This window comes from Crocodylus porosus, unplaced genomic scaffold (genome assembly GCF_001723895.1).
Source record: "Crocodylus porosus isolate Cpor-Errol unplaced genomic scaffold, CroPor_comp1, whole genome shotgun sequence".
Classification (NCBI taxonomy): Eukaryota; Metazoa; Chordata; order Crocodylia; family Crocodylidae; genus Crocodylus; species Crocodylus porosus.
The window spans coordinates 34,873,267-34,895,742 of NW_017728913.1; the positions used below are offsets into that span (position 1 = coordinate 34,873,267).

The window sequence follows — 22,476 nt, forward strand, 5'->3', positions numbered from 1 at the left end:
AAAAATTAAACCAGGAACATTTAGTGACTAAATACCAAGTATGTGTACAGGGGCCCTTGCTCTGTAGACTTAGCTGTGTCATGTCACCTCTCTTCCTCAAGTCCTATATCTCTTAGTTTTTTTTTTTTACTTAAAGCAGGGAAACTAGGAGTGTTACAGGAAAGGGAATTAAAGTTTACATTTGAAATTCATCTGTTCTGTTAGTTTCCCTCTAGTTCATTAGAAGTTACTTGTTGGGCTAATTGTGTACCTGTTTAAATCTTTGTTGTAATTTCACCCTTTTGTATCTTCCCTGTCAGGCACATGGTGTTGAAATATTCTGAGAGACCTACAGATGATGAAAAAGGAAGCCAGTGTGAACGGGCTTGACGGCAGGAAATAGGATAGGGAGGAGAAAAAGACCAGCAGAAGAAAACTAGCTTCAACTTCTAAGGCTTGCTTCAAACACCATTTGCAGTATTAGGCAGCCTCAGATTAACCTTTAGGCCAGTTTGGAAACTGTCAACCCTTGCTGAACATGAGTCAGTCTGGCCAAAATAGCTTTAGTAGACCCAGTTTGGGAATTTGCTTCAGTACATGTGTAATGTCAAGCATGTAAACAGTCTCACTGTGTATCTTAAATACCTTCCTGTATGCGGGGTATGATTTGTTAAAGCTTTATTTTAAAATTGTTTCCTATTATGAAGAAAATGAGGAGCAAGAATTGTTTCTGGTTTGGGGCGGGTTTCTTTTTCAGACTAGGTTTATACATCTTAGGTTATTTACTAATAATGTCCCTTAAAGTTACTGTAAGAAAGCAAATATCAGTAAGTATTTGTGGGAGCCCAGCATTTCCTTTGTAAGTCATTCTAACGGTAAAGGAAACCCATCAAAAGGCCCAAACTTTTCGTCACTCTTCTTGCATGTCACCAGGCACTGTGCTGGCCCATAAAAACTTCTATTTACTGCTTTCCGTGGATGACAGACAATGTATGCTAGACAAGGCCTGCCATTTCCTCATGAATAGCTGAAGTTGTTTTTGTTGTTGCTGGAGGAAGGGAAACTGATGCATATCCTGCAGTTTTTACCTGAAGTAACCCCATTCTGAATATTTTTTTATGTTGGCTGGCTTCCAGCTATAGTGGAGTTTATGTGCATTGGAAAAAAAGGATAATCATCTTAAGGTTGCTACTCAGAATAAGGCAGCCCTCTGATGAGGGCTGGAAGAAGGTTAAAGGAAACCCCCCCAGACAGGAGGGGTTTACAGTCACTCGGCTGCATTGATTTCAGCAGATGGGTTCGTTCATTCAGAGATCATCAGTACAACCCTGTTGGATAGGCATGCCTTAAAATGGATTGAGTGCCTTATACTGGGTTAGCTTGATTTTGAACTGTCCACACAAGGGGCTAGCATTAGGGTTGTTTAACTAAGTTTAATCCAGTTTAGTCGTATCACTGTGTACGTATCATGTTTAAATATATTTCTGAGCTGTTACAAGACTGTGTAAATGTAGTAATGTGCTGTCTGTTAAATCATTTTTCTACCATTCAGATGGGCTACAGCCATTCAGATGGGCTATGCGAGGTGTTGTTATTAACTCATAGTTGTATATTGCCTGCTCCCCACGGCTCTCAAAACGTTGCACATAACCACTCTATGAACCCTATGAACCTCCTTATCTTACATTCCCAAGTCCCAGCTCCAAGCTCAGTGCATACTGTACCACCTTTGCTGGGCTACACAGTCACCAATGTTGAGGATGAGGAGGCTGAGATAATCTATTTGTTGTTCTTCCAGTGCCATATAGATGTTTTGGGTCGGAAAGGACCTCAGTAGATCATTGAATCCAACCCCCTGCCCTGGGCAGGAAAGAGCGTTGGGGTCAGATGACCCCAGCCAAGTGCATGTCTAGCCTCCACTTAACGACCCCCAAGGTAGAGGAGAGCACCACCTCCCTTGGAAGCCCATTCCAGATTCTGGCAAGCCTTACTGTAAAGAAGTTCTTCCTGATATCTAACCTAAATCTGCTCTCCGTCAGTTTGTAGCCGTCGTTCCTGGTTACTTAACTGCCATCTCTTAACTGATTATAGGAGTTGCTTTTGAGCAACGAGGCAATAATCTCTTTTGGGCTGGACATAGAGCCTCTGAAGTACAATCCCTGCTTGCAAACAGTAATGATCGAAAGAGTAGAAATGACCCTTATGGCAGCATAGAACATTAATCTTAAATGATCTGCTAGCTTACAGTTTAGACCAGGACTATCAAAGATATGACCCATGGGGTAGATCCAGCCCAAAGTTCTGCCTGTCACAGACCAGCATACCACATGCAACTGGCTCTGCTGCTGGCAGTACATGGAACTCATGTGGTGCGGGCTGCGTGCAGTGCAGGGGGTGGAGCTAGCATGCACACTTCATAAAGCATGTGGGGGCAGTCTAGAACCAGGCCTGCATGCTGGACCAGGCTGTTCTAGAGCAGGCCTACAGACTGGCCACACATCAGTTCCTGTGCACAGGCGCCACATATAGCATGAGCCACATGGCCAGACTGGCCACATGCTGCACTGGACTGGGACTGGCACATTCTGCATGTGGCCTGAGGGGTCAGTCTGGGGCATGTGCTGTATGTGGCACCAACGCCGGATCAGCCCTGAGTGGTACATCCAGGGCTGACCCAAATCAGTCCCATAAATTGGCCCTGCATGCCAGATCCAGCCTGCAGGGCTGGTATGGGCTCCACATACAACCATGTGCAGAGCCAGGCCAGTGTGTGCTGCATGTGGTACATGGGGCTGGAGATGGTGTGTGCACTGTGGGCACCTGAGTTGGTCCAGGGTGCATGCTGCAGGTGGCACCTGCACTGGACTGGCCCTACAGGCTGGCTCCAGCATATGGATAGGTTTAACGCCCCTATTTTAGACTGCTCTGTGGTTGCTTTTATTTTGCTCTATTTTACATTCTTTTTTTCCAGGAGTATTTGAGCAGCCTTGCCATGCTGAAACAGCTCACAAAACTTACTTCCTTTCTGCAAAGCCCTTACTTTGCATTGCCATTTATATTTTACTTGCATTTATTTGTCCATTGTGTATTGTCACATCAAGGAAGCAAAGGTTGTAACATCAAAGCTTGTGTTTCCAGATACTGGCAGTTGTAGACACAGCAAAGCATTCTCAAAGCACAACGTCATGACACTGTGGGGCCCAAACAAAAGAGGATTTAAAAAAATTTCCTGGAAACACTTGGCACATGTGAAAGAAAGCTGGAAAAATGGAATGCCTCTACACATTTCTGAGTGAGTTATATTGCATGGGCTATGGAAGAGGGGACCTTGCAGAGATATGGGGTTAAGGCAGGGGCGGGCAAAATTTGGCCTGCGGGCTGAGTGCAGCCTACCAGGTCATTCCAGTCACCCCACAGGGCCCCTAAAAATTTAGACAATTAATATTTATCTGCTCCTGGCTGCCTGTTATGCGAGCCTTGATGGCTTGCTAGAACTCAGTAAGCTGCCCTATGCCTAAAAGAAATGCCCACCCCTGGGTTAAGGGAAAAGAGCCTTGAAGGACATAGCCTCTGTGGTATTCTCTCCCTCGTAAGGATTTATCTGTTACTTGAACACCTCGTATTCTGCATATCTGGTAAGTATAAACAGAGATTAAGTATCCCATCCTGCATGGCTTCCCAGAAGGTCTGAACATTTTCAGTTCCCATTGACTTCATGCAGAGACTGCTCAGCGCTTCATAGAACAAGGTGCCAAATCCCAATCAGAGCTCTGAAGGCAGACCCTTCTGTCTGGCCAAAACGAGGGCAAGCTATGGCAGGTCCTGTCCCCTGACACAAACTCAGCTAATTTCAGGGCTCCTAACTTGCACTGACTGTTCATGGCTCCCCCTGACAGCTGGGGATCTCTTGAGGTGTGTGGAAGGGAGGCAGCAGGATGAGCAGATGCCCCCTTTTCCTCATGGCATGGTAGGGCAGGCAGAGGTCAGTATAAGACAGGGGCAGGCAATTATTTTGGGTGGAGAGCTGCTTACTCAGTTTTGGCAAGCTGTTAACGGCTGCATGGATAGCCCTGCCCCTTGACAGGTGCCCCACCCCCTGGTCACCATCTTGGGTCCAATGTCTCAGGGCCAGCACTGGTGGGGCCCAGAGCAGAGTGCAGGCTGTCAGGAGTCTGTAGAGCCGGGTTGGGCTGCGCCAGTGGGAAGAGTGGAGAGCTAGCCTGGCTCCATAGAGCCCTTGCTGGTCAGGACCCTGTACTCCTGCCACCCTGCTCTGGGCCCTGCCGGCCCTGGCCCAGGACACCAGTGTGGGCCCCATGCACCCACTCACTCCCAGTGCCCCCCAGCTCTGCGGTACAGGCAGGGGGCAATGTCCAGCCCCAACACCCTGCTCCATGGCAGGGAATGAGCTGGTGCTGAGCACAGGGAAAAGTGGCCCCTCCCCTGCCCTGTGGCTGGCGCTCCCTGCTGCAGCCACTTGCAGCCCATGCGGGGCTGTTCTAAGCAAGCATAGGCAGGGGCCGGGGCGGAGAGGCAGCAGATGTTTTCAGTTGGCCCAGGTTCTGGGTAGCTGCTGACAGCTACAGAGCCTGGGCTTGGGGGCAGGTGCTTTGGGTGGAGGGCAAGGGGCACAAGTAGGGCATCTTGCCATGTACCAACTACCCTCGTTTTGAGCAGGAACAAGCAGCCCCATGCGGGCTGCGAGCGGCTGCAGTGCAGGTTGCTGGCTACGGGGTGGGCAAGGGGCTATGTTTCCTGCACTCAGCACCAGCTTGTAATCTGCCCCCGTTCCTAGTCCAGGCCCCGCACCAGCTCCGGGCTCAGCCACTGCAGTGCAGCTGCCACCACCGCCCCTGTGCTGCCCAGCGCGACCTCCGGGTAGGTAGCAGCAGCAAATGCTGCATGGCAAGCAGGGGGGCCAGAGCTGCTGCCGCCGCATACAACCCTGACAGGAGAGCCCAGAGCCGGTGCAGGGCCTAGGCTGGCAGCGGGGGTGGGTTACAAGCCAGTGCTGAGCACGGGGGGAGAGCAGCCCCTCCCCCACCCCATGGTCAGCCCCGCACCTTGCGCTGCAGCCGCTCACAGCCCCGCTGCCTGTCCCTGCTCAGGACAGCCCCAGGTGGGCTGTGAGTGGCTGCAGCAGAGAGCACCAGCAACAGGGCAGGGGAGGGGCTGCTTTTCCCTGTGCTCCTTCCCTGCCCCCTCCCTCTTACCTGAGTTTCTGGTGTGGGGCAGCCACATGGTCCCTGCTGGGGCTTCCAGCTGCGGGGGCAGGGCCAGGCAGGCCCTGCAGTTGCAGAAGCTTGCCGAGAGTCCTACTGCCCCTGGTTCCTGTAATTTTTGACAGGAACCAAAGACAGAGAAATATTAATTTTCTAAATTTTTTAGGGGCCCTGCGGGCTGGATAGAATGGCCTCGCAGGCCGGATCCGGTCTGCAGGCTGTATTTTGCCCATCCCTGGTATAAGAGGAACTGGAGAGGCTCCACGGTACTAACAGGTTGTCGAGCACTGAGGGAATTCTCCAAACGTGGTTTCATGTGGCTCTTGTGCCCAAGTACTGCTGAGATAAAAGAGTGGGAATTTTTTGTAATACTTCATTAACAATCTGCATGACTCAGTTTACCCACGTCTTTGGCATGGTACCCACTAGGATAGAGGGAGTGAGATAGCACAGTTCAGACCTGCTTACATGCCAGAAGCCCACTCTGGTACTGAACAGAATCAATGCAAATCCAAGTGGAGTACACAGGGGAAGAAAAAGAAGAGTCAGTGACCGAAAACTAACTTTTAACAATAGGCTGCCAAAGATGGCAGAAGCTGTGGATCACAGCTGCTCTGCTGTTGGTACAAAGGATTCCAATCAAGGGGAGATGGACCCATGAGGCTCATGGAGGAACAGGTACGTCTTCTCCCTGTGTGGATTATGGCTGGATTTGCCATGCTCTCCTAAGGACCCTACATGCTATATGCCAGTTGATTATAAATGCTGGTTTATTTTGTGTAGGTGGCATTGCATCACTGTGTCACTTTACTTACATGCAAATTGCATTGCTTCCTTCATGGGTGGAAATCCCTAATGGGGTTCAAAATCGTTTGGATCAACTATGGGGAGAAACATTGGTGTTGTCCCTCAGGGGCCCAGTCTTGGAGCTTAAGAGGCCTTGAGGCTTACTCTCAAACTGAAGCTGTACCTAAGGGTTGGCTTAGATGGGGTGCTCAGAAAGCCTGTAGAAGGGCTGGGAAACAGCTTCCTGAATTTTTCCATGTCAGTTCCCTCTCACAGTTCCCTGCCAAGGAACACAGATGTTTTGCATGCTTCTTGAAGGTTATTTATGAGATGACTAAAATGCTGAGCTACAATTTTTTTTACAGTTAACAACTGAAGAAAAAAAAAAGCTGATGTGGAAACCCCCTATCAGAGGAGGGCAGGATTGTTAAAATTTCCCTTCATACTCTGCTCGTGGTTTCCTAGTTCTGCTCCAGCAACAGGGTGTGTGATAAATTATAAATTCATATTTCTCATCATGACCGGGTCATCTTCGTGCATGGAAGTTTGGCTTGTAGTAGTATGTTCCTTGAAAACTACCAGCAGTTTGCATATCACTTTCCATCTGAAAACTAAAATCAAAGTAATAGGGAATGTTTTGGTAAATGAAAAGAGTAAACTGCAATTAGAGAAATGAGGGTTTCCATTCACATCAGCAAGGGCCCAAGTGCAGTCCATTTTCTCTTCACTTGAAGATTTGCCATGTAAAACAAATGTCATTGTTAGCATGTGGCTGATCAGTAATCATCGACGGCAGAAATTGTTCAAGCAAATTATTTAATTTCAAATCTGAAACGATTTATGGACAGCATCCTGTGGCTTATTTTAGAGTAGGAGGTAGCCCCTCCCCCTAATTTATACCACTGGTATCAGTTCATCACACCACACAAAAAGGGGTGACTTTATCTTCCTTGTGTCCTCAAGACACATATGTTTTCTACAAGGCAAGCACCTTTTTAGGCTTAAACTCCCACATAACTTCTCTCTATTGACACACCTTTTCTGTACACTCCCTTTGTACACTCTGTTCACTCAAGTGTCTAAATTGCATCTGTATAACTGGTGAAGACACTGCAGGTTTGACCACAATTGCTTGGCAGTTAGTAGAGAAGTAAGGGTCTGAATCTTATTCTATATCTGTGCAGCATTCATCACACTAAGCCCTGATCCTGAGTGAGGCTTCTGGGCATCACCATAATAGAAAAAAATATGATGTGATAAAACTCGGCCAGTATTTTGGAAGAACAAGTAGGTCCAACTATTTCTCTGGATGAATGGGCACCATTCTCCATGGCCCCATCTCCACGCTAAATGTAGCATGAGTGACTATAGTGCTTTTAATTGCACTGCTCTGGGGGGGAAGGGGAGGGGGAAGTGCCTCCTAAGCTGGAAACCATGCATCTGTGGATGCCTGCTGCTACAGGTTGCCTAATTGGCCTTGTCATTTAACAGTGCTTACTAGCCTGGCTGAAGTGCATCTACACGAGATGCAATGAGTTACTGTGCAGTAGCGTTGAAAAAAACTATGCTGAGATGGTATTGTGCAGTTATTTAGTACTTGCTTATGGAGTCTGCCACTTGCGTAGATGCAGCCAGTGTGGATTCAGCTACACTGCTTCTGGTCTATCTGTGGCTGCAGTATCCTTCAGGGTGCCAAAGCAAAGCATGGTAAACTTACCTGTACACAGGGCCTTCGGCTTCCATGGCACATGGCTTCTATGAGAGATATATTCTTGTGTTTCAATACAGAAATGCAGCCTTTCGAGTTATGCAGAGCTCTTGCAAGCAGCATTAATGTGTGCGAGAGGGACTGGTGATTTTTTTTTTTAATCAAAGAAGGTAAGCCACAGGGGGAAGTGTAACAAGCTGGAAAACAAAAAAATGAATGTGGAACAGGTCACTCATTGTGTTAATGTTGAGGAAACACTGCTTCTCCTGTTATACCATCACAGTAATCTTTTTTCTGATGCAAAACAGACTAAAATAAATAAGCACAACCCCTCTCCCCTTAGGTATATAAAATGGCATCTGACATGTTTTTGTACATACTTCAGGTGCTTGCATTGAAAACTTTTGAGAGCATGTTGAAGAAATAATGTTTACAGTGTTACTTCCTGTGATAAAGAAATAGTCCTTCCTCAGTTTTCATTAGTCGTAAGGTTGGGCAAAACAGCCATAAAGTTAGTGGAGTCATATGGAGATTATTTTGGCCCAGTTTGTCCTATACAAAAAGGATGGACCTAGCACAGGCATGAAGTAAGTGTTAATACCATGTAACTTTATGGGTTTGGCTCAATATTCATCAGTCAAAAGGACCTGGCATTTTCCTGCTTCTGTTGAGAGCGCTGGCCTCTGGTCAGAAAAGTATTTAAGTTGCTGTATCTGTTATAGCAGTTCATGTGGTTGCTGCTGCAGATACATGATAAGAACAGAAGCATGAACTTTAAAAAGTTACAGTGGGATTTTAGTTTTTGAAGTTCTTTAAAAAAAAACAAAACCGTTTTTTTATGTGAGCAAAAATACTACTGAAAACTGAAACTAGAAAGCATTGAGTGAAGGAGATAACATCTTCAAATGGAGCACATGCAAAAGCAGCAAGTGTTAGAGCAACTGTTCTTAGCACTGTACAGGCTGGTTTCCTGCTGTTGTGTTAAGTTTCACCTGCAAAAGCTCACATGGGGTTAATAAAGTTACTGTTGCATAATCCTGGCCAACTCTACATTGCTGTACTGCTGTTGTAAAAGTGATAATTCCCTAAACAACGGTTAGTCTGAAGAAAACCTTACAAAGATAGCAAGCTTTTACCTACACCCCTGCCCCCATGACATTGTATGATTCTGTGCATAAAGGCAATGACAAAAAAAATCTAACTATAGAAATTACTATAACACCATGGGAATGAATGAGATGGTTTAGCCAGGGATGATCCCGCCTTGAGCAGGGGGCTGGACTAAATGACCTCATGTGGTCCCTTCCAGCCCTACTCTCCTATGATCCTAAGTCCTCTAGCACTTAGAAACCATGCTAGTATACTGCAACGGATGACTAATTTTTTAACTAATGTCTCTGAACCATGTTTGTGTCTGATTACAAGAAACATTTTAAAAAATTGAAAGATTAGTTCTATTGATGGCAGTAGAGTTCAACTGATTTATACCTGCAGAGAACTTGGCCCACAAGAAAATGTAGCTAGAGGGTCAAATTCTTCTGGGTACCATAACAGCATGCAACAGTACAGTTGAATTATTTAGTTTACAGCTGTGAGACTGAGCTCAGAATTAGCCCAAAGGGTCTAGGTATCATAAACTACTCAAGACATAACAGCTCTAACATGAAAAGAACTTTCTCCATATTAACCAATGTATTTAAAGCTGCATCATGTAAAAATGGCCAGAACAATTACTGCTTATCCACAAGCTGAACTTCATGGCTAGGGACAGACATTCAAAAAGCCTGAGTCTGAAGTGATTCAATCTTTACAGGTTAGTCTAACCTGACTAGGCTAAACCAGTTTGTAACCTTAGAGACATCCCAGAAATGCAGGGACATGCCTGCAGTGGCTCAGGCTAGAAGCTGCGGGGCACTAGAGTAGCCCTCCCATCCCTTCCATAGTGCTCAGCTGAGAGGGGTGTGGACAGGCCCCAGCAGGATGTTCGGATTAGGGAGGGGTTCCCCATCCCTCCTGACCAGCCCAGCAGGGAATTGATACCACAGTATTTACCACCCCTAACTCGGTGTTTATCAGCCCATTTTGAAAACAACAGAGGGACATTACTAATTAGCTGTTGATTCTGCCTTTGTCCCATCTCCCACAGCACAGACCATAGCCAGCACGTGGTCTGCTAGCTAATGCTAAGAGGTGTCTGTGTAAGGCACAGGGGACCCGGGAATTCCTGCTTAGCAGGGAGTGGTGAGGGGAGGGGAGAGGGAGCAGGGGCAAGCCAGGCAGATGCCTGCAGTCTCTGCTGAGCTGCAGCCAGGGAGCAGAGGGGAGGGACCAGCCCTGCTGTGGAGCAGAGAACCCTACCCAGCCCAGAAAGCAGCTGGGATGCTGGGGGAGTCTGCTTTATCTTAAACCAGCAAGTGGTCTGGGACAAACATTGTATAAACCAGTTTGAGCCAAATCAGTTAAGTCTGATACTACATTCAACCAGGTTCATCTCAAACTGGTTTCAGCCATTTTCAAACTGGTTTATGTGCACTGAACATCTGTTCTGTTACAGGCTTAAACCATTTTCTGATCACTTAAACCAGCTTATGTGTAATGTCTGTCCCTAGCTCATGAAACTCACATAGTAGCACTGCTGTGACCATCTTGATCTTCCTCACACAGCAAGCAAATGTTTGGACAAAATTCTGCTTGTGCTAGAATTAGCTGCTGGCCTCTCGGTTTCCTTCCTTCTGATAGCTGTTTTCATGATGGTTGACTGAAAAATCCTGCACCTGTTAGAATTGCCACAAAGAAGGAAATCTCCTTTTTAAGTACCAGTATTTGCTGAAATATTGGGCATAGGTTGTCTCTTCTCCAGCAAGAAAAGCCATACAGAAATGAAACAGAACAGTACTTCGTAATGTACCAGGGGAAATTGCAGTAGGAGTATAGAAATGTCTCAGTTGATAGCACATATAAGCAGCCTAATGAGCCAAATCATACAGCAAAAGTAACTAAGATGAAGTAGCTGGAAAGAATATAGATTACTACATGTTACATGGACCTGTCTATAAAATATCCTGACAGGAATATTTCATGGGTACGATTTTCAAAAGGATTTTAGTACCCCTTCATTTTTTTTTAAAATAAGCCTTAGGCAAATTCCATTACAATGCAGATCCTAACTTTTAGGCATCTTACTGGTTTGTGGAATCTACAGCTCTGAATTAGACACCTTGGCTTTTTAAACTATGTCTCGGGGTGAAGTACCCATGCCTGACATCCATAAAAGCCAGCAGGTAACAAGTCTCCCAAGTGGCCAACTGGAGATGTCAAGCAGGGGGTCTGCGTGTGAAGCTCCACCCTTCTCAGGGACTTACGGGGCCTAAATCTGGACTTCAGATAGTCCCATCTTATTAGCTGGGATTCACCAGTGAACTCCCAGAGTGACATCAGTACCAGAAAGACATACAGGCCCATGGCTGAACCCTTTAAACCTACCTGCACATTCCATCGCTGGCCTCAGAGTAGCTGTTCTTAGACACAAAACTTTAAAACCAGATTGAATGGGGAATTGTGGAACAAGAAATCAGCCACAGATTGGATTGTGCTAAGCACTGTTTGAAGACTACAGATTCATAGCCCATTTTCCAGATTAGGCTTTATAGCCCCTAGGTCCTGCAGTAAGGTAACTGCTTTATTTTTCTCTCCTACCCACCTCACCTCTCTTTTTTTCTCCCCACTTTCTTGCCCTTTGTATTTTAATCATTGCTTTCTGTTTAGAAGCTCTGCTTCCTGTACCCCCCTCATAGCAGCTGATGAAGTAAGCTGCTGTTTATGAAAACTTATGCATCTCTGATTTAGTTTTTAGTCTAGAACAGGGGTGTCAAAGATACAGCTCATGGACCTTCATCTGGTCACTGGTGGTGCCTCTTGATCACAGAGTTGACTCATATGCAGCACATGGTGCCCACTCCAACTGGCCTAAGCACCCATGCCACACACATTACCCACTTTGGGACTGCACTGCACATGTACCCACCCTGAATAGAGCAGGTATCATTTGTACTGGATCTGTTATGTGGGGAGTAGGGGGAGGGGAGAAGGTGGTCCACAGGTCAGATCAGGTGCCACTCATTAGGTCCATGGAGACAGTTAAGTTTAACATCCTGAGCATATATGGTTTAAATCTACCCTACCTGCTTTCAGGCTAATAGGGCTAAATGCCTCTCTGTATTATTTAGGGGCCGTGTTCAGCTGTCTGTTCAGGTGGAAACAATATGGGGGCAATGTGTTTGCTGAACCAGTAGCTCCCCAGGGAGAAGACTGGTAAATCCCCAGCTAGAACAGAGACAAAGTAGGGATTTAAAAAGGACTTGCAGGAGAAACAAATGCTGTGGGAGGTGATTTTAGCCTGGCTAAAGGAAGACAAAGGCATGCTCTTGTAGGGAATGTGCTATTTAATTCCAGAGATTTCATGATTCAGAAGAAGCACCATGAGCTGTGGGCACAGACATAACGAGGACTTGTGCCCTGGGCAGATTCTGCAGGAGAGCAGGGTGGAGGCAGGGGGGCGTGCTGCTGCATGCTGGAGGGGTAGGGGCAGGGGCTGGGGGATAGAGTTGGTGCAGGAATCTTACCTATCCTGAGGATTCAAAAACAGTCCCCAGCTGCTGCTGCACTGTGGGGCTGCTTTTGTTGTCAGAGTTCAGACCACACGGGGTTAGAGGAGCAATTCTGGTGCACTCATCCACTCCCAATTATGCTGTGGCTGTGGGAAAATAAACCTGAGTTTATTAGCTGATCCTGTCTGAAGCTCTCAAAGAATGGTCACAACTGAAACTGAGTCAGGGAAAGGCATACAGGTGTGCTCATCATTTTCATTTGGATTTGTGTATTTATCTACCAGGATAAAGAATACGTGTTGGAGATTCCTCTCTGCCTGACTGAGGCCTGTGTTTGCCGTACGTACTACAACTGTTGCAGGCCCCTAGGGAATTGCACTGAAATCTCAATGGCTATAAGGTTGGAGCTCTGGGAAAGGATATGCTTAAGCTACGGTGGAATTTAGTGAGTTTCACAGCCTAATTGCCATGAAACCGGCCCCGTAGGTGTGCCAGAACACCAAGAAAAGAGAGTGATGGAACCTCCTTAGCTAAAGGGAAGTTTGAGTTTACAAGGCCGGTCTGCTGGCATCCAAACACCGGTGAAAAACCCAGCAGAGGGTGTGCTGACATGGCTGGACATGTGACAGATACAGATATTTAGGAATTTATAATGGCAAAGACATTGCTATATCCTGCAAAACCTGTTGCAGCCTAATTCCCTAAATTGTGCAACATCACCAAGGAAGTTGTGCTGGTGCAACTGTTACGGTTTTAAACGAGATTTGAATATCTTTGTAAAAAGGGAGGGGGGTGAGATCTTGTGTTTAAACACGAAAGGCCTCAGATGAGAGAACTCTGGGTTCTAATCTGAAATGAGCTAATAAATACACCTGGGTAAATTCACATCTGATGCAACTTCAGTTACTGTGACTAAGTTACACCACAGATGAATCTGGCTTATGACATGATAATAAACCAAGCCTCTTTGCTGGTTCAAAACAAAGCCTTCCTGCTGTGACAGAGTGATAAACAGATGTTGTAGCTGAACTTAATTTTTCTGGGTGAAGGACTGCAAGTTCGTACTGAGCACTGATTATATTCCCATATGCGACTATTCAGTCCCAGCTCCTGCAGCTAGTTACTCTGTAAATTAGGTTTCTGTACATGTTTTGCTTCTATGGAAAGATAATTTAATTTGACAGATTGTTTGCTGGACAAATTGAAGATGTTTCCATCAGGTTGTTTTAATCCTCTGTCTGTGCATGTGTATTTTGTGTGCATGTGAGAGAGATTAGAGAAGCAGGGGACTAGAATTATTCTTATTCACACTCCTATTGAATATTCTATTCAAACTGCAACCTTTAGAAAACAAACTGTTTAAGTTTCAGGGGGGGAGGGGGGTTATTTCAGCTGCTGAGGACTGTTGGAATTTGGTAGCAGGGAAATCTCTCTGTTTGGTGATTTTTTTTTGTCAAATACAGGAAACATTCAGTTGATTCGCTTCCATGGGAATTAGGTGATTCAATAACTTTTAAGGAAATAGGTCTGAGTAAAAATGGAGTGCCCATTGGGCTTGTATCCAAGCATGGAGGGAACACTCCTTTGAATCTCCCCTCTCCTGGGCAGCGTCCCACACACTCCCCCCTAGAACTTCAAAGCAGTGAGAATACATAGTAGTAAAGTCAGTTAGCTATGTAGTAAATCTATGTTATTATAAAAGTAGAACAGTCACATGCTGCTTAGGTCTGCTATGTAGTAAATTGCTCACATTTAGACTAGAGTTATCTCTTGAACAATGTGTAGTAACAACATAGTATGTCTCCTGAGTTTACTCCCCTAGTCAATATTGTTCAATGCAACATGTAGTAAGCAGCAAAATAGGTCCCCCACCACTTAGTTACCAGGGCTGTAATAATGCCCACTGTGGGCAGCTAGTCTGGAAAAGCTAACCCTATGTGTGTTCCCTATTACTGAGTCAATTTATTGTGGATTGAAATATGGGATGAGTATACAACAGAACCGTATAGTACATCGTGTTCTGTTCTGTGCCCCTAACAAAAGTTGAGAATCAGTTTTGTTATCATTTAAATGGTTTTTGCAATAATAGTCAGGCTTCAGGAAACTTCAGGCTCAACATTCATGACTGCATTATTTTGAATGTCTGGATAACGTTAGGACCACTTATGTAGTTTTGCAAGCAAAGATAACAAGATTAATCAAACCTCACATTTCAGAGTCCAAGCCTTTGTAGTATCAAGGAAATTATACTCCCTTCCTTGCATTGCATCCTTCCCAGTAAGCTACAATCTCATAGTAAATAGCTCATACTAAGATCTTATATTAAGTAGCTTCAAACACAAACCTGTGAAAGATGAGATTTACATGGTGCACTGAACGTTACAGGAGAGATGTGTGTGCCTCTTATTGTGCATTCACTGAAGCAGTGATGCAGTTAGCATTTGCGTGCTACTTTATTGTCCTTCTTTGCAGAACTTAAAGGCAAATAAGGCCACTTTCACTACATGATGGCCCCTTCTTTTACTGCACTTTGGAGACAACCAGAATACATTAAAGTAGACTAAATATTTATATGCCTAGAAAAGCTCAGTTCATGAGTGACTGGTGCCTCCTGACCCCGGGGGGCACCTGCAGAAGCCGTTGACCCTGTCAGGGAGGGTACCAGCTCTACCAACAGCATCAGTGTCAGCCCTTGTGTACCCCCTACCAGTCGCCTATGGCTCAGTTGATTCCACTCAGGCCTTCAGCTGGGTTTAATAAAGCAAAGTTAGGTCAAGAGTCTTGCCTAAAATCACCCACATTAACTGTGTTCTGTAGACACTGACAGCAATACTACACTGTGGATTTTAAACAGAATTTCATGAGACTGGTGCTAAAAATGGGGAAAAAAAATTGTATTGAGTTAGTAATGCAGGAAAATACTAAAGGCCAAATCTCTCCCTTTTTAATTGCCAGCTGCCCTGTTTCCTTATGGTGCTGACTCCTTTTTCTGTTTACTATTTCCTGGTATATTTGGTGTCACTTAAGCCGTCTGAAGAAAGTGGAAGTCTAATAACAGAATTATAATAGCATTGTAAGAGCACTGGATCAAGGATTGTACACACGTCAAATATATCTTTTTAACTCCCATGAGGCGGTACTAATACTGTAATTTCTATAGATACGAGGTTGATGGCCTAACAACCGAACACACATTCCTTTGGAGTTAGTAAAGTTACTCCAGGGATGAATCTGGCCCAGAAATTCTAAGGTAGTAAATGTCATCAATTTTCAGTGCTGCCAGTATAAGTTACAAATACACAGTACCTCACAATATCAGGCTCTGAATGATTTGCCTGCAAAGGACTCTGCACCTTTATCAAGATACTCAGTACAGATGACAGTGCTTACAACCTATCCTCATGTGGTGGCTGTGAGAGCACTTACAAGATCAGAACTCAGAAGGGAATTGACTTGGCTGCCAATCTTATGCTCACTCCATTAGTAATAGTAGATTCTTATTAGTTGCTCTTTAAAAAGAAAGTAGCACTATCCCCATTTCACAGACAAGGACACAAAGACATAAAAAAAATCAAAAAAAAAATCAAATGACTTGCCCAAAGTTACACAACATCTCAGTAGCAGAATTGAGAACCAAATGTAAGTCCTCTAATTCCCAGTTGCATGCCCTTGAGGCCACGCTTGAACATGATGCCTTTAAATACTAGTTCCTTTTTTTACCTGTGTTTTGCTGCAGGGTAACACTTCCCTATTTAATTCAAAACATACAGTTTACTTCTAGAGCCTAAGGAAAGGACTAATCCCAATAGTTCAGTTTGAGAGGATTCACCTCTCACTTTCATCTTGCACACTCATGCTCTTCAGGGAATTTCTGTAAAATGAAGGAAAGACAGACGCTATAATTATTAGAAATTTAACTATATACCATATTTATTATCAATCCACAGGATAATTTGATTGCTACAAGAGCTCATAAAAGCTATTTCATCATTACAAAATTAAAAAAAATGTGCCACAAGGATGTAATAACTGCCAATAACCAAGAACTGAATCTTAAAATTATAAATTTGCTGTAGAAAAGATTAAAAAAAAAAACAATTATATTCACTTTAGAATTTTACTTTGAATAAAATATTCCCCGTATAAAAAATAAAAAAGCTTGCTCTGGTTAGAATTAGAGTATTTTTCTTTTCTAAATCTGGATATTTGCATAATATCTCTGTAATAGTTTTCTTTTTTTTCTTTCCTATTGTACCACGCAGCATTCAAGCATAGAAGATTAGAAACAAACATGAGAAAAGCAATCTTAAATTGTATGAAATCCACTTGGGAAGTTTTACCTTCCTTTTCTTTACCCTCCTCCTCAAAGACATATTAACAAGAATAGCTTGGAAAAGAAACAGGAAAAGTGGGGACCTTGAATGTGCCATTAATTCGAGCAAGGTAATAGAAGGCCTTTTTGTAAGTGCTTTTTAATAAGGTGCAGAAGCAGACTGCAACGTTTGCTAGTGCTGCACTATGTACATATTCACAATAGATCTTTATTTAAAAATATTCCAGCTACTTCACATTTTCTCTTCCATTCTGAGGCTTTCAGTTCCATCACAGCCTTGACTGTAAGAAGTGCATCAGCACCACTACTTCTCTTGTGGTTGTTGGTCCTCTTATGCAGTACTGGAACTTATATAAGTGGGCCAGAGTTCTGTTTTCCTATGCAGTAACCTTGTAAATCCATCTGGTTTCAGGTATACATACTGATGGCTGGAATCCTGAGTTAAGAAAACTCCAGTACTGGAGTCGGCCACAGCAATGTTCTATATAATCAAGGCTTTCCCTTAGATTTGTCTAATGTGCATCAGAGATGCACCTCTTCTAGAGAAACATAAAATACAAAAACAAAACAAAGCTAAAAACACACAGCCAAAGGCTTAGCAGCTCTTGACTCTTGACTGGGTGATGTCTGATGTTTTCTTGATGACACTAGCCCGTGTCTCCCGATCTGGCCTGTTACTGCTGGTAGAAGCTGTAGACACTACTTGTGGGAGAGGGATATCTGGGAAGGCGGGCCAGGAGTAAGGCAGTGAACAGGGTTCTTCTTTGATGGTGACCTGGAGGTCTGGCTTGTTAGAAGTCACAAAGGTAGCCATACTGGGAAGCAGATGGGAAGGATTCCTCATCCCCATATTGCTCAAGTATTGTTTGCCTTCAATGTTTTTCTTTTGCCAGTGAAGCCGTCCCTGAGTGGAAAGAAACAATAAATGTGATTTTGTAAACTCTTTCAGCAATTGGATAGAGGGGCTGCTCTATCATCTTTTTCAACCATGACCTAAACTAAGAGTCTGCTTTCCAAGTAATGGATCAGATACTCAGGAAAAGCCTGTGCTTCTAACCTTTTCTTATGCAACTTTATTATGCAAATCCAGTGGCAATTATTGCTATTGGAAAAGCTTTACTGTGTGCTGAGCTAGCTACTCTGTTGTCCATGGAGCTCAGGGCATTGTTCCACAGAGCACTGGCTCCACCTCCCAATACATGCAGTAACCCCAGGTTCTACCTGGAGAGGGACTCGTACATTGGCGAGCTGGGTGATTTTACTGCAGAGCTAATGCTCCACCTGAACTGAAAAAGCAAGCTGGAGGTGCTTCCCTTCCCCAAGCTGTCCAGACTGTCCCAGGGATCCTTTTGAGTTAGGCCCTCCTTTGCTTGCAGAAGCAGGAGGGAAAATAATAACGACACAGGGTTCAGCTTTGTTTTAGGGTCACTTCCCTCATTCATGCCCTTTTATAAACAACCCTGTGACTGGCAGCAGTAGGAGCTCAGCTGTAGTACAGCATGCTGCTCAGCAAAAGGATATCTTTAACATCCTTTTGAATATTCTCTTCTTTTTATTGTGTGAGGTATTATCAGGACTGTGTGTGTTCACCCAAATCCTCATTTGGGAGCAGGACTGATTGGAGCTTGGTGACCTTCAAAGATTATGCACTAAGAAAGCTAGCACTGCTGAGTATCTTCAAGTTTGTACAACAGAATTCTTTAATAGAAAGGGCTTTGCAGGGAGGCCTTTCAGGAACAGAAACCCTGAAGCCCTATTTTCAGCTGTTTTCAGCCGCGCGCGTGTGTATGTGTGTGTGTGTGCGCGCGCGCACGCGTATGTGCGCACGCACGTGTGTGCGCACGCATACATGTGACTAACTGCATGCTTTGCACATAGCCTTACATGTGCAAATGGACGTACAGGCATGTTTACAGTTACAAAAGTAGAGGATGCAAATAGAAAGGTATTCTCCTAGGTTGCAAAGAACAAGTGCACAGAATTTTGGTGGTGTGTGTGTGTGTTCTCCTTTGCCTTCTTTTCATCCAAAGCATGAGAGATTTGTCAGGAAATCTGCTAATCCATATGCACCAAGTTTTCAAGAGCCTTTCTATCATTGTTGTCATTATCAGTCTGTTTCCTGCCTTTGTATGAATCAAAATGACATGTAAGAAGACCCAAACAAGGATGTTTGTAACCAAGATAAAACACTAAACTACTCTGCAACAAGGACTAAGCAACCACAAATGCATACATACATGCATGTGTGCGTGCATGCACATGCACACAGCCTCTCCACTGATTTTCTCTCTTACAAAAATGTTATAATCTGTTAACATTTTTCTAAACCATACATTTCATGTTCCTATGTGAATTAGTTTACTTGTAATTTTGACAGATCAGGAGGGAATTTTACAGGCATTAATCTACTTTTGCAAGCACTTGAGCATTTGTTTCCACACAGACTGCTCTCCAACATTCCTTTCCTCCAGCCACTGTTAAAATTAATACTGACTCAACAGAAATGCATTAGCAGAACGGACAAGGAGATAGGACCTCTGCAGCAGATGGCAATGCTTTTGAAAAACTGCTCTCAAGTGCTATAAAACAAAGTGCTTACCTCTGCATTTTCTTCATCACTGGGAATGCTGTCTGTTGTTTCACTTTCTGTTGGTCAAAATGGAAGTAAAAATGAAAATTGGCATTATTTTACCAGAGTATTGAAATCCAGCTAACCTGATGTACTCCCCTCTAAAAACAAGAGGGTTTTTAGCTGCTTCCAAACTTGCAAAGCCTAAAAAAGTCCCCACATGCAATGAAAAAACAAACAGTCCAAAAGATTTAATGCCCTGTCATCCATAAACTGATTTGACCTGTAATATGAGGCCTATAAGTACAGGTTTCTCAATTTGGGAGCAATTATGCAAGATAAAAATCACACGGTTACCATAATAAATGTGTCTCTACACTGGAAACAGAACATACTAGAGGCAGAAAATGCTAAAGAAAAGCAGACAAGGTTATCTGGGAAAATGTGATATCTTTTATTACACCGACTGACTAGCTGGAAAAATTGTTCTTCGCAAGCTTTTTGGTACTGGTGCCTGTCATGGACCATGCCGGGACAAGAAATGTAAAACCTGCCAATATATCTCCACCACTCCCCCAATAACTATGCCTCACAACAGAACTGTCACCATTCCTGGATCTTACACCTGCACCTCCAGAAATATATCTCATCCAGTGCACTGTATGCCCTGATGGACACTACGTAGGAGAAACCAAACAACTGCATACCAGAATGAACGCACACCATAAATCTATCAAAGACAAAAATGCCCAGTTACCTGTGGGTGCACACTTCTCACAAGACAACCACTCTCTCTCCAATCTCTCAGTTCTAATCGTCAAAGGGAATTTATAAAACACCTTTGTAGACGAGCCTAGGAACTTCACTTCATAAATCTAATGGATACAAAAAGTCATAGACTAAATATAGACACTGGATTTATGGCACATTATAACCTGCCTACCATCCGATAACCCCAGGTAAACTCTTTATATTTTCCCAGCTATACTTTATCACCTGTGGACATTTCCCTCTTTTGTTCCCCCTCCCACCTGTCTCACACTCATTAACTCCTATCCCCTCTGATCTTCCCTGCCATACATACATTTCCATTTTCACAGCCTTGCATTTTGTGTTATGACTTAAGCTTCTATTTGACCCTAGACAGAAGACAAAGACCAGCAGACTCTCCCTACACCGGAGGAAGGGCGCCTGTGCCTGAAAGCTTGCAAAGAACAATTTTTCCAACTATTCAGTTGGTCTAATAAAAGACACCACATTTATCCAAATAACTGTGTCTACCTATGTCCTTAGACTAACATGGCTACAACTGACACCAAAGAAAAGCAGATGCGCAAGAGTTGTATCAGTGCTTAACTTCAAGAGCAAACGAGATAACTTACTTTTCTTCAAGAGACTATCATACTAGAAGAGAAGAGACCTCTCTCTCACCCATTACTGTGCTTACTACCTGGAAGAGCAATATCTGGCCTGGCTTGGAGGTCACAATCAAAGTCCATTCAAAGACTTTTGTACTGTTTCAGAAGGCAAAATCTCAACCAAAGGTGCCAAAAACTGGTAGGTAAGAATGCTTTTACTTTTTGCCTCAAGGACTAATCATCTTTGCTTCAGTTTTATTATTGCTATTGTTAATCCCCGTCTTACCCTTAGTTGCTATTCCAAGACCCTCCACAAAACATGCATACCCTCCGTCCACTTCTTCCTGGACTGCTGCACCCACACCTCATCTTTTCTTTAACTGCTGCATTTACATGCACACACACACCTGCATGCCCCTTCTAAACATGCCAGTAAAGGCATGATTGGATCTAATGTGTGATCCACACATGCATGGCAGGAAGTGTGATTGTGGAATTTCACATTAGATTCAAATTGCACCTTGTTGCCAATATAGAGGGAGCTTGATCCTAGGCTCCTCTTTGGTAAATGGTGTCCCAGCCATGGAGGCCACATGCAGCTGGGACCAAGAGTCCCATACCTGAGGGGGCTCTCAGTCCTGGCTGCATCACAGATCAGATGAGAGGACCCTTGGTTCCAGCTGTGTACATGGCCCAGCCAGGACCAACGGTTTCACAAACCCCCAAGCCTTGGGGATCGTGGCTATTACAATCTCCTGGGCTCAGGGGTTTCATACTGGACATGGTGCATCCCTGTGGCTGGAAGCCCTGTCAATTGTCAGCACAGAGACCTGCTACAGGTGCCAATTAAAGCTCAATAGATTCATAGATTGAAAGGCGGGAAGGGACCTTGGAAGATCCTTGGGTCCAGTCCCCTGCACCAAGCAGGAAAGATAACTGGGGGTCAGGTGGCCACAGCAGGGTGACTGTCTTAAAGATTTGCAGGGTAGGTGATTGCACCATCTCTGGAGTGAGCTTATTTCACAGTCTGGACACCCTGACTGTGATGTTTTTCCTACTTTTGAGCCTGAATCGATCTTTCAGGAGTTTGTGGCCATTACTCCTGGTTTTCCCCTTGGGTGCCCTGGTGAACAGCAACCAGCCATAAAGTTAGGACACATTTTTGAGGTCTAACTTTATTGCTGGTTGGAGCTTTTTAGTGTGTGATAAGTACTTTGCATGTGTTGCTGATCTTAAGGTAACTGCACAATTAACCAGTGAACCAGTATTGTGCAATACCTGTAATGTCTGGAGGAAGCCACACACCCCTCTCATCAACTGCTTCACCATTACATGTCTATACATTTTCTGTGGTTAGTAATCCCCATCTAGTGCTTGAGACGCATCTCATCATGCCCCAACCGATGCATCTCCACAATCCTCCTCATACCCAGGACATCTGCATAACCAGGCATGCACGCCAAAATCAGCCCCCAGCCAAAGGCCTGTGCACATGTATTCCCCCTTGCCATCCTCTTGACCACTGTACCTCCACACATACTGCACTCATAACCAGAACACTGTAGTTCCACATCCCCCACACATCATCCTCTGACCAATATCCCTCTGCAGACAGTGCAATCTTGTCAATCTCTAACCACTTTATCATCCTTCCCTTGCTCTTTATATCCCACTTTTAGCCCTTCAACCACTGTAGTGTCACACAATTTTTTTATCATCCCCTTGACCTCTGCACTGCTTTCATCATCCTGACTACTGCATTTCAGTGTCCCCCTTTCCTGATTACTGCCCTGCCACCTACTCTTTCCTTTCTTCCTCCACAAACCAGAGCATCTCTGCGTACGTACACCCTCATCCTCTAACCACTGCAGGTCTGTCACCTCCCTCTTCATACCTTTCATCATTCCCCTATCT

At 44.4% G+C, this 22,476-nt stretch overlaps 1 protein-coding gene across 3 annotated transcripts in view; it reads right to left on the reverse strand.

The window, feature by feature from the left end:
- Positions 1 to 16,204: 16,204 nt before the first annotated feature.
- Positions 16,205 to 22,476, reverse strand: part of IRF2 (interferon regulatory factor 2) — a 70,456-nt gene continuing 64,184 nt past the window's right edge. For all 3 annotated transcript variants that reach the window (XM_019534673.1, XM_019534675.1, XM_019534674.1), the window contains 2 exons: positions 19,235 to 19,281; positions 16,205 to 17,539 (listed from right to left, as the gene is read on the reverse strand). In XM_019534673.1, the coding sequence (XP_019390218.1) occupies positions 17,231 to 17,539; positions 19,235 to 19,281 (356 nt within the window). In that variant the 3' untranslated portion in view covers positions 16,205 to 17,230. The remainder of the gene's footprint in view (positions 17,540 to 19,234; positions 19,282 to 22,476) is intronic.